The sequence below is a fragment of the Rhopilema esculentum genome, chromosome 15 (assembly GCF_057945365.1).
Source record: "Rhopilema esculentum isolate cy_ngs chromosome 15, ASM5794536v1, whole genome shotgun sequence".
Classification (NCBI taxonomy): domain Eukaryota; kingdom Metazoa; phylum Cnidaria; class Scyphozoa; order Rhizostomeae; family Rhizostomatidae; genus Rhopilema; species Rhopilema esculentum.
Window position 1 is genome coordinate 1,826,100 of NC_142829.1, and position 12,013 is coordinate 1,838,112.

Genomic DNA, 12,013 nt, shown 5'->3' on the forward strand with positions numbered 1-12,013 from the left:
CCAAAAGCTGCATCATCATATCCTGGTTTCCAGAAAACTCTTCATTCAAATACTATTTGGTTTTTAAAACGAGACCGGAACTGCAACTTACAAGCAGCTGATGTTCATTGTAAGCCAGATATTACAAACAAACAAAAATACAGAAGATGTTTAAAATTATCACGCAGGTGATTTGATGATTCTGTTACATCCAGACACCTGTTCAAACAACCGGACACCTGTTCAACTGCTTTCAACACCTTTAAAGCAAATTGGCCAGGCTACATAAAAACACAGTGTATTTCACACGTTAAATACGTGAACACTTGTTAAACTGACTCAAGGACAACAAGACTTTTGCACAAGTCTTCCCACAATTATATGTTTTAATCGAATCTTCAAATATTGAGCAAACACGTTGATAAAGTATCAGACATGTATCTGTTGCTATCATTTGCAAAACTCCCAGGACAATCTTCACCCTCTGTTAAGCAGATTTAAAGAATGGTTTATAATGCCAACACTTTTTTTCATGAAAAATATTCTCTTCAAACAGTAGAAATATTTTCTTTTTTATGTTTGATGTTTTCCACCAGATTTCTTGTAGACAGATAGGTCCATTTTGAAGAGTTCTTCTTCTTGAGACTTCCGAAGAAGTTGTTGTTGTTGAATTGATAAGCGTTCTTTCACAAGTTAACAGTTTGTTGAGTTAAATGTTATTATTCACATTACTGTGACTAACAATGTCGAAGTTGAAACTCGATATCATCATGTTTTTTTCAACAACCACAGTCATAGAATACTTAAATGTAACTTAGAGTGTTTTGAATGTTATGATGCGAAAAGAAACGTTTTACAGAGGGGATATTTGAGGAAATGGGTTTGATAAAAAGAGGTTGGAGTGTGATGGAAGCTAGGGCTTCAAGTCTCCATTTGTCAAAATTTTTATTTACATCTGTTGTTTATGAGCCTCCCTTTCTTCATTCAATGGCAATACATAACCGATTCATTTATCTGTTAGATCTTTACTGAAGTTTTGACATCATACTTTGCTATGAAAATTAAAAGTCATTAAAGTTTCAAAGAAAAATGTATTGAGACTACATGAAAAGCATTTAGCATTTAAATTTCTGATATTCTTCAGAGCATTTGACTCAGTGCAGATTCAAGATATTATGAATGCAAGCAAAAATATTCCCCGATAGCTTCGATCTCAAGCAAACACACAGAATATGTTTCTTATTGCAGGTTTGCTTCGTGATTTGATCGACAAACCAACATTTACTAATATTGCATTTTTTGTCCTCGCATTGCGCTGTTTCTTCTTGAATGTTTATCGTTATTACGATATTGAGATAACACGGCGGACGGTCTACCTAACTTTCTGTCTTCTCGCATATATTCATGATTTGCCATGGTAATGGAAGGTGCCATATTCAAAAAGCCTCTTGGTGGCTTATTGGCAAATACTCTTTTCAGAAAGCAAGTTCTGTTTGAGAACCGATCTTTTACATAATTCATCGGCCACCTGCAAATTTGAATATCTCAAGTGGGAACAAAAACATAACTTCATGATTTCCTTTCTGTCTCGAAACTGGAGGTTATGGACATTGTGTTTAGATTAAGTCAGCGGTTTGATATTAGGCCAGACCATTGATTCTGCATGTTCTTCCAGCCTCAAGCCACTGCTGATTTTCCAGAAGGGCTCGTTACAGTATTACATGTAAGTGTTTGAGCTTAATGAACTGCTATAAACTATAAAGTTTTATTGTTATGGTTACTTTGATTAACAGCTACGTTCATGAAATCTCGGTCTTTACAATATAACTACCGACAGTGCAGCTCTGTTTCCCTATAAATTGTGAAATAAAAGTTTCACTTTTCATATGTTACTTAGATCAGTTATTTTCATTAGGCAAGAAGTGACTTTCAAGGAGATTCGATAAAACACAAAGAAAAATTGACTGTGCAATGTTGTCAATGATTTGATTTGACCTATGAGTAGAATATGTTGCAATGCTCCACATTTAATGAACACAAGTTCGAATTCTTGATTTCGAATGACGTCATGCCTTTCATACCACTATTCCTTTTATTCCTCCTGCAATATTTTAATCATATTTTCCATTGCCATGCATTACAATACATCGCAAAGGACAGTCTTTTAAGCTGTCGCCTTAGACCGAGATGATCTCTTATGAGCTTGAAGATACTAAGGTACTGCGAGCAGGACACGCGGTTCTGCACTGCAGTGCAAGCAGAGATACCTTGATATATTGGCATATTCCAGCTCTTATGAGAAGCAGTTGTAAGACCTGCATAGCAAACATGTTCAATTATTGATAGTTATAAGCGTGCAGACTTCGACATAAAATGGGAAATCTTTTTGAAAGATCGGAAGTGTTTGTGCAGACGGTCAATTAAAAAGATGATTGAAAATGCACGTGTTTTTTAAAGTAGAGTGCTTTGAAAAAGTTACAGTTAATCAATCAATTTGAAGTAAATTCAGTAGCGCTACCTTGCACAAGGAATGGTAACTAAGTTTTGAGATTCTATGAATATTTGATTTCTGAAATGTGCAACCTTCATCAAAAATTGCAATATTAAAGACCAATAAACAGAACATTTTATAATGAAAATAAAGAATAAAAATAGAATAATCATAAGACCATAAATATGTTATTATTTTTGATTGAGACAAACTTTCATCTTGTCAGAGGGTTTCAATTCTTTGCATTACCGATTCCAAAGAAGTTTTGCATTCTTTTGAAGCCATAGCGAGGCAACTTCAAAAGCAGGGCCTATTCACACTTTCTATATAAGGGGAAAGGGGCATGCCCCCTCTAGGCCCGGTGACATACGTCAGTTAAAACAATAGTTCATCGTATCGGATATATAACAATGAGAGGTAAGGGGGCTGCAGCTTTTTAGCCGGGCAAAATCTATCGCACTCCAGACTCCATTTTGACAATTTGATCTCAATGAGGCAAAATATTCGGGCAAGATCTAGATTGAGCCACATCTCTAAAAGTTTAGCGTCCGCTATTTCACCAATTGATGCAACCCTGCATATATTGCATCTGCCTTGGATTCAAGAAGTTTTTCTACTAAGGACTAAAAAATTTTTCTACTAAGAAAATGAGTCCAGCCTAATTAAAATTCATACCGTTTACATCTTTGCAGACCCTGACAATGCATGGGTAGAATACTTATTTTTTTCTTGCCTTACACAAACATTCATGTATTGATTGGTTTTCCTTGGTTTAATTCTTGCTCAAAATCAACGTAAGCATTCCATTTGGCATAAAAGAATCTGTTTGGTCACTTGAGGTCAGTGAAGCACTCAAAGCTTGCTGCTTTAAGGTTGTGAGATCATTGAACCTTCTGACAAACTCAAAGCACGTGATCTTCTCTTCTTTAAATAGACAGAACAGCAAAATAAACTAAATTGCAAACGAATATTCAGGTATAACGTGAGAGCTGACCAGAAATTAAGGAATATGGCAAACGATATAGAATCATTCTGTGCTTAACACAGTGAACCTTCAATAAAATATTTGATGGTAAAGTGGTAGCAATAAAATCAAACATGAAATTCATCTCGAACTTGCCGACGGTTTCTCTTAAATTTAAAGATCAGCATTTGTGATTTTCACTTGATAAAGCCTTCACGTGCCGAAGGTCCATAGGATCTTAGTTGCTAGATTAAGGAGGCTAGTTAAATAAGCCACAGTACCTCTATGGTTTATGTAGGTAGACGTCTATCTTTGGAGACAAGCAAAACATTTCGAAGTTGCGTAGCTACTGAACAGGAGGCTATGCTAAAATGCCCCAAAAGCTAATTCCTGATAAATATGCACAACTTGTGGTATTGTAAGCAGCTGGTTATCTTCGTCATTTCGAAATTGTATATCTTATTGATGTTTCTTCAAAATAAAACTATTTAATAATTAATTGACTATTTAAATCGTGATTTACGTTCGACAGTTTAGAAACCACAAAGGTTTTTTGTAGTTATGTAGCACCAAGTTTGGTTAATATTTCATGAGACAGCAACGTAGCATATTCAGAAATGCAGGCCTAAAATCTCTCTCTTCAAACGGTTTCTAACCAATCTTCTTGTGCATCAAAGATAGAGGTTTAAATTGATTACCTATCAACTTGACTTATCTTCAAAACTGAACTTAAACATGAAACTTAACAAAGGCATTGCCATCCGAGGTGAAAGAGATCTTATGATGTGATTTTTTGGCTGACAACTTATGATGATCATATCTTCATATTGAATGGATGATATTTTGACGATGCTGTTGTCAGATTTGATGAGTTATATAATATGATGTTGACATTGTAATGTAGAATGATTGACGTCATATGACGTCGACATTGTCATAACAAACGAGTGACATTGTAAATTTGTTGTTATCAACTGGATTAGTGCTGCTGTTTGTCATAACAAATGAGTGACATTGTAAAGTTGTTGTTATAAACTGGATTAGTGCTGTTTTACAATATTGTGCATCGATTTCTTTATTCCATCAGGCCAATTAAAAATCATATCTTGTAGAAATATTAGAATACTTAAATAATTAATGAGGAAGTGGTAATATTTATTGTAAAAATTTAAGAGTATAAGTTAAAATTGTTAAGTATAAATGAAAATTAATGAATGCTTCTTTTTTTAAATTTTAAACTCTCCTAGAGCTGAAAAAATACAATTAAAGGAAATAAAGCTTTTGTAAATATTTTAGTATTTTGTAAGTGGAATTAAAAAATACATATTTTATATCTATAAAAAAGTGTGTACTTATGCATCTTAAAAATTGATTGCTAATCAATTGAAAGGACATCTGTAATGTAGATGTGAGAAAGAATAAAATATAAAAGAGTGAATTGATTAATGTCTTGAAACATTCCTTAAAATAATAGTTTGAGGTATTAGATAATCATTTTTTTCACGAAATTCGTTTATTTATTGGCTATTCATTCATAAGTACTCGGTCAAAAGCGTTTATAGTGCTCAAAATCTTTTAGGGTCCTAAAGGGCTTTAGGATACAAAAATCTTTTAGACAAAAATGTGTATAAGTTTTATACCAGAATGTGTTTAGTTCGTTTAGAGTTTTGAATACTTAGGTTTTTCAAGTTATTGTGGTTTTAAAAGCGAATCCTTTTTATTTCAGATATTGATGTGTTGGTGGATTAGAATGAAATTTTTTCAATGCTTGAAAAGTGCCGATAAGTAAAGACGGCATTCCCTTTCTTTCTTATATCTTCGTGAGCGAGCCATGATTTGCTCAAACATCTTTCTGTGCAGAAACAGCTGCGATGGCCTGAAAACAGAGAGTGGCTTAGAGCTTTGACCGCATCGTCATGAAATATTTAGCGTTGAAATAAACAGGTTTTAATTTGGGATATTTATCGACTTCATGCATTCATTTTGTAGATGCTGGTTTAGCGGAATCGCCGAATTCAAGAAATCTTCAAAACCCACGTACGTGTTTGCTGAAAGCTGAAATCCCAAGGTGAGTACTGCAGTTTCAAAAATATGACTGTACAAGTCAAAATTACGATGAGATATTCAATTCAACAAGAAGATGAATTGAATGAAGTTAGATGAATTAATTTTTCGCTCAGGCATACTGGGCTTCATTAAAGTGAGTGAGTACTGAGCACAATGTTTTTCAATAAAGTTGATTTTGATACTATCATGCTAATCATGTATGGTTGAGATGTCTCTCGCTTTCTTTGACCTATTTAATGTTCAGATAAGAAAATTATTTGCAACAGCCATGGTTTATCAAAGCAAATTTGAAGGCATTTCGATGAGCTTTGAATGTTTCAGACGAAAAACTCGGAAAGAGTTCAGAATTTCCTAGTGCAATGGATATGAAGACAAATCTTTTTCATTAGGTGCAAAGCGCATTGCGATATAATTTAGACCAAATGCATTCTTACATTAGCAATTTTTCATATGCAAGTTATACATAGTTCCGTTGCTCAACAGGAGAGGAGAATAGATAAAGCAACGACAAGTGCTTGCTAAGCTTGGACAAATTGCTAAACTCTGACAACTTTTCTCGCTTTTTATCATTAATGGTTTTATTTGATCGTCTTGCTAATAAATGATAAAACTTTTGAATAGTTGCACTAAATCAGGAAAATTCAAAGTTTAGAATTCAAAATTCAAAGCCATTTCTTAAAGTTTAGAAAAACATGTGAGCTTGCTGTTGCTTAAAGTGTTGTTGGAGAAAATGTTACATTAAAAATTCTGATTTACGTTTTGCGTAGCTGTATTGGTTAGAGATATCTACGCAAAAGTTGTAACTCTTGTTTTCATTTATTCCAACGACATGGAATAGCCAAAGGCTACGTATGACGTTCAAAGCCCATGCATAATTCAATCTGCGTTGATACGCAAGATGTTAGCCGTAGAACTATTTCAATTGTAATTCAGCCGATGGTTGGTAAACAAACATCATATCTGGCATAAGCTTGTTTCATTTCATATAACATATTCTAATCAACGGTCCTGTTTATATGAATTTGTGAAACATTATTCAACGGACTTCATTTGACATCTATTCTCAACTCGACAAAAATCTTTTCAGGTGTATAAAAAATCATAGATCTAACATTCTAATAAACGTTTCTTCGATCATCTGATTGTATACAACGATTCGTTTGAATTTTGGAATTAACTGAATTCAAATTAATATGATATACCAAGAAATTTATTGACTATCGTGTGCAGTTAGGAGTTTTGACAGTTCCGAATTTTCAGTTCCAACATTTTCAATTTAAAAGCTAATTCATCTGTTCTTTGCTATTCTACCTGCCATTAATGTTTTGTGTCTGGACAGCGGGAAACCTATTTCAATCAAAACACATGATCCTTCCTCTGACGTGATTTCGACCTGCACCTTGATATGAACTTCTTTAGTAATTCTCTTTATTCACCGTGTTATACTCTGACAAGTGCCAGCAGACGAAAAAAACACTTATGTAAGTATCACACACGTCTAATTTTTCGTACAGCTTTGACAATGATTATTTTGAGTGTAGAACAACTTATTTTTAAAAGTTCCGAAACAAAGATGGATGAGACCTGGCCCATTTCTGGAAGAAAAAAAGATTTTCTTAGCTTTGTAAATTATGGTCAAGTTTTTTCAAGCGGTAAATTCAACCATTTTCCACAATTTTTCAGTAAGTTCAATGATTTTCCGCGATATTACAGTAAATGCTGATCAAGAGCAGAAAAAAGGGATAATTATTAAATTATTTTGTCTACTTCGAAAATACTTGGAAAGCTTAAACTTTCCCTTTGTGTTTAAATGAGAACGAACAAACGACAAAGAACTAATAACACTATTATTTTCATCTATACAATATCTTGTACCAGGTGTGCGTCCACCTTTTGACAACTTAGGCCAATTGATTGGTTCTCATTTATGCTTTGCTTTGCAGGTTAAGATCAGGAGGCATTTGAGAATGTAATCTAAGTTTACGCTCTTCGTGTGTATTGGCAAAGTGAGTTAATCAATATTTTAAGAGCAATTTGTTTGATTTATTGAAGGTAACGAGGTGGTAAGGCCAAGATGCAATCGTCTGCGACAAGTAAGAATGCCTATGACAACATTGTATATTATCAAAATCTCCTGCTGAAGAAAGAAGGCCTAAATAGCTGGGTGGAGTACTGGGCCGTTATCAGAGGGAGGTGGTTACTCTTCTACGAGCCAGTAGAAAAGGGCGCAAGACCTACGAAACTTGTGAAAACGTTAGAGTTACCAAACGGGACAAAGTGCTCCATGGTTCCTAGATCCAAGCGTAGATTCCCTTTTTCATTGAATAATGGTCACGGTAGCTATTACTTGAAATGCGAAACAGAACTTCAACGTTACACGTGGGTTGTTTCAACGCTGCTAGCCGCAACCGGTCAGCCTCCGAAACCAGTACCGAGGTCGGTGCCCAAAGACTTTGCCGAGTCAACAATCGATCCGAAAATGGCAAAATTTGGCAAAAAACTAGAACATAGTAACCAAAAACTAGAAAGCAAGAAAACCGGACAAAAAACAAACAACGTTAGCAAGCATAGGATAAGATACGCGCAGAGACTTGAATCCAAGGCGAAACGGTACCTTTCGAAATCCGAGGAAGATTTGCGACCGAGCTGTGAGGAAAGTGACGATGAAATCGAAGCTCGTCGCCCATACTCCGCACGTGATCCGAGACAACATTATACATACTCAAAAGGATTCAAGGATAGTTACAGCTTAGGCGCAGGTGCTTACGGAACGAGAAACTCTGACATAAAAAGCTTGCGAAGAACGAGCAGTCACAGCTCAAGTTCTATAGAGATACATGCCCAGGTGCACTCTCCTGATCCAATGAAAATGTCATCAAAGTACCCAGTCCGGTCAATTGAAGATGAGGAAACCCCCGTCATGAGCATCGTCCAAATCGATAATGACGAATATGGAACTGTTCACGTGATAAGTCCGGACGATGCACTTCCCAATATGGTTGTCGAAGAAAGAAAACGAGCAGTCCCGAAATCTGCTCGCACAAACAAAGAAAACGACCGTTCCCGGGGATTGACGATTCCACATCAAATGGTCCATTCACACAGCATGAATGACCTGGGTAAAACCAACCAGGCTATGAGCATGGACGATGAGGTGGTCAGGATCGAAGCAATGCCCCTTGGCACTAGTAACCGAACTCGGACTGGACTATCCGGCTTGTCTTCTCCTAGGATCACTAATAAGAAGAATCATGCAGAAACAGTTTCGAAGGAAAAGGCTGCGGAGAGGTTCAATCCAAGAAAAGGAAACTCTCCTAGAAGTCCGGTTCCAAAATCAAGATACTCGAGATACAACATCCCTTCGAGTGAAGCCTAGCCATGGGAGTTATCACGAAACGGAACTATTGGCTATGGATGAATCGATGTAAGGACTACTCAGTTTCAAATGTTACCAGCTTTATATAGGCCCACAAATGAATCGGCTAACAGATTAGGATGAGAACAACGAGCTGTTTTCTATTAGTTGTTCTAACTTCCTGAAAAAACCGAAGTGTAACATGAAGAATCAAACTGTTGTAGTGCATTGATATGATCCAAAGTCAAAGACCATACACTAAGATTAAACATTGTCGTAATTCAGAAAACTGAATTCTTTCTTGCACGTTTATTCGTTTCTGAAAATTATGCATACTTGACGGCAAAGTTTAAACGTTTCGAATAATCTCTCGATCCATATTTGTTCACACATTTTGGTTAGAAAGCCAACTCTGCTTACCTCCATATTGTCGAGTTATCCTTCTGTATTGTGGATAAAACCAAGGCTGAGCCTTCACTAGATTTTTGAGTGTGAGCAGGACTTGAATGTATAAATAAAAATGTTTGTGTGTACATCTATACTAGATTTTTGACATGATCCTTGACAAGGAGTTTTACTCTAAATAGCTTAACTTTAATGTAAATTAATTGTTCCTATCTAAAATGGGGTTTAACATCCATTTTAGGGTTTTAACATATGAGATCCTGACTTTGTTTTGCCATGCGAATATTCAACTGGAAAATTCTCACCAGTAGGGAAAAGGTGTCCAGTGGGCTTGTGTCTTGTAACATGAGAGTCTAGTCCAACGCTATGTACGTTCAGCTTGGACTAAAGCTTGGACTAACGTTCAGCTTGGACTAACGCACGCTATGCTACTAATGATGATAGCTCAAGGCTTCGTTCACATTTCTCCTTATTCGTTTCTCTCCGTTTTCGTTGATGAAAATGACGTCCGTTCACACTGATCCGTTTTTAAGTGAATAAGTTATAAATACCGTAAGTGTTCACACGGCTCCAACAAAAACGATGTTGGTAGCCTCATTCTTAAACAGAGACTTTCGCGATTTCTCTCACAAAGTTGGCCCTATAAATAGAAAATTGGATGAAATGAAATCGTGAATAAGATTTGCGTAAAAAACCCTTTTGTTGTCATTCTAAAATGTTTGCGATTTGGCATGCCATTTATGTTGTAGAGTATTCAAATGTCTCTATTTTGGCTGTGTACATTGAACACGGAGCGTACCCCATCATACGCACAGTATTCACAAGTATTCGTATTTATCTGCATTTTCAAATGAATCTGTTTGAACAAAATCACTTCACAGAGCAGTTTAAGCGCAAGGCAAAAATTGGACGAGTTTGACTCCGTTTTCATATGAAAACGGAGTGGTGTGAACGTGGGTTACAAACTGCAGCTAGATTTGTCATAAATTACGATAACATTTTCCCAGCCTCGACATTCTCAAAATGTTTTCGTTTTGAGCTTGAAAATAATTCTTAAAGTATTTTTTTAAATCTGATTTGATTCAGGGGAACATAGCCACCCTCAATAAGAAACTACGCATTTTAAAAAAAACGAAATATGTCAGTTCTGCGATTACCTTTTTTGAACGTCGCAAAACAGGCAACTGTTGAGCAAAATGAGACACAAATTTACAGCAGAGGCTGAGCAATATTCACTACAATATTCTTAAAATTGCATGATTCTGAGTCTGGAAAAACTAATATACAACATTATGAAAAAAGTGTAATTAAAAAAGGCCGTCATTTACAGTTCGTTAAACGAAGCTCTCTTTAGTTACAATTAGGTTTTGATAAGATTGTTCATAAGCCAGACCAAAGTTATGAATTATAGCATTTTCATGTTCTTCTTAATCAGGCTTGCCTAACCATCAGGCGAATGGCAATTAAATTAATAATTAGTTAAATACTTATGAACTATTATTTGATACGATGTTGTTGTAAAATGTATTTCTTCATTGTTCATGTTGCAAAGATTTTTACGTGAGCTGAATTTCTTCTTGCGTTCATACTTCTCAAGATTTTTAGTTGATTTAATCAAAATTACGGTGTCGTGAATTAAAAAGATAACTAAGACACTCAAGACACCGGCAAAGAATTATTTCCAGTCCTAAAGAAAAGGAAGCTTAGAGGCGTGCTTGGAAGAAAAGCTAGGCCAGGTAACTTCTCACTCACCATTTCTTGTTCCTTTTCATTTTCAGGTCGTGAAGCAGACACCAGATATTCTATAATATTTTATGGATTTCATAAAGATACTTTACTGAAGCTCAGCGTGAGATGGCCAATGTTTTTCAGTACTTGAATCACACGTTTATTGAGCATATCTTCGTTCAACTCAATGGTCTTTTCAATGGTCAATGAGTCCAGCTTGTTCAATCTTGTTGTAGAAAATGGCGGGGAACTTCATCCTGACTATTCCCACTTGGGGTTTCAAAGAATGCAGTCTTTGTTATTTGGAAAGCATAACGGACTGATTGGTTGTTAGTGAGATCCCCTTCTAGGGAATCCTTTGAAACACAGGGAATACAGCTTTACAGTAATGGACATCGCGTTCGATTTACCATATAGGGTTAGTACTAATACATACGAGCAGCCTCTAAGGTCATCCATGGGCACTGACATGTAGTAAATACAGCACATATCCCAAAGCATAGAATATAGAAAAAGTTTATCTTAACTGAAAATTATTTTACATAAGTTCTGAAAATCAAGCATATGAGGATGTAAAACTTTGACTTATGTGAATACGAGTTTAAAATGATTGTGAATAGCAGATCGTAACAGACAGCATTCTAGAAATCTTAGTTAATTTTTCAGCAATTTTAGCTCTTTAATCTGTGCCGAGGCTGAAAATGTTTGCGGACATTCGAGTGATCATAAATGGCAAAGGGGAAGGGGGGTGGTCAAAAATTTCTTTTTTCACTTCCCTCAAGTGTAATTAAAATGCGAATTTCGACAGCTAGGGGTACCGGCATTCTTAGACATAACACATTTAGTTTGAAAGAGCCATTGCGAATGGCTGTATTTTTGAAAAAGGATATGGTAATGGTTGCCAAAATGGTCGGTTAAGTTAGCATGGTACGCTTTCAAATTGACTTTCCGGTAAACTCTCGTTCTAAATTCTTGAAAGATTAAAAGAAGCCTAATTGTTTGGTTGAAAAAAACCGTCCAACGA

The 12,013-nt window shown here is 35.7% G+C and overlaps 1 protein-coding gene across 1 annotated transcript; it reads left to right on the top strand.

The window, feature by feature from the left end:
* The first annotated feature begins 1,403 nt into the window (after positions 1-1,403).
* Positions 1,404-10,825, top strand: LOC135685233 (uncharacterized). Its single transcript, XM_065201101.2, has 3 exons — positions 1,404-1,702; positions 5,424-5,502; positions 7,554-10,825. The coding sequence occupies exon 3, from the start codon at positions 7,576-7,578 to the stop codon at positions 8,875-8,877; it is 1,302 nt and encodes a 433-aa protein (XP_065057173.1). The 5' UTR covers positions 1,404-1,702; positions 5,424-5,502; positions 7,554-7,575; the 3' UTR covers positions 8,878-10,825.
* Positions 10,826-12,013: the final 1,188 nt, after the last annotated feature.

Bases quoted from the DNA above. Each gene is read 5' to 3' on its own strand.
- LOC135685233 (XM_065201101.2), top strand. From the start codon at position 7,576: ATGCAATCGTCTGCGACAAGTAAGAATGCCTATGACAACATTGTATAT.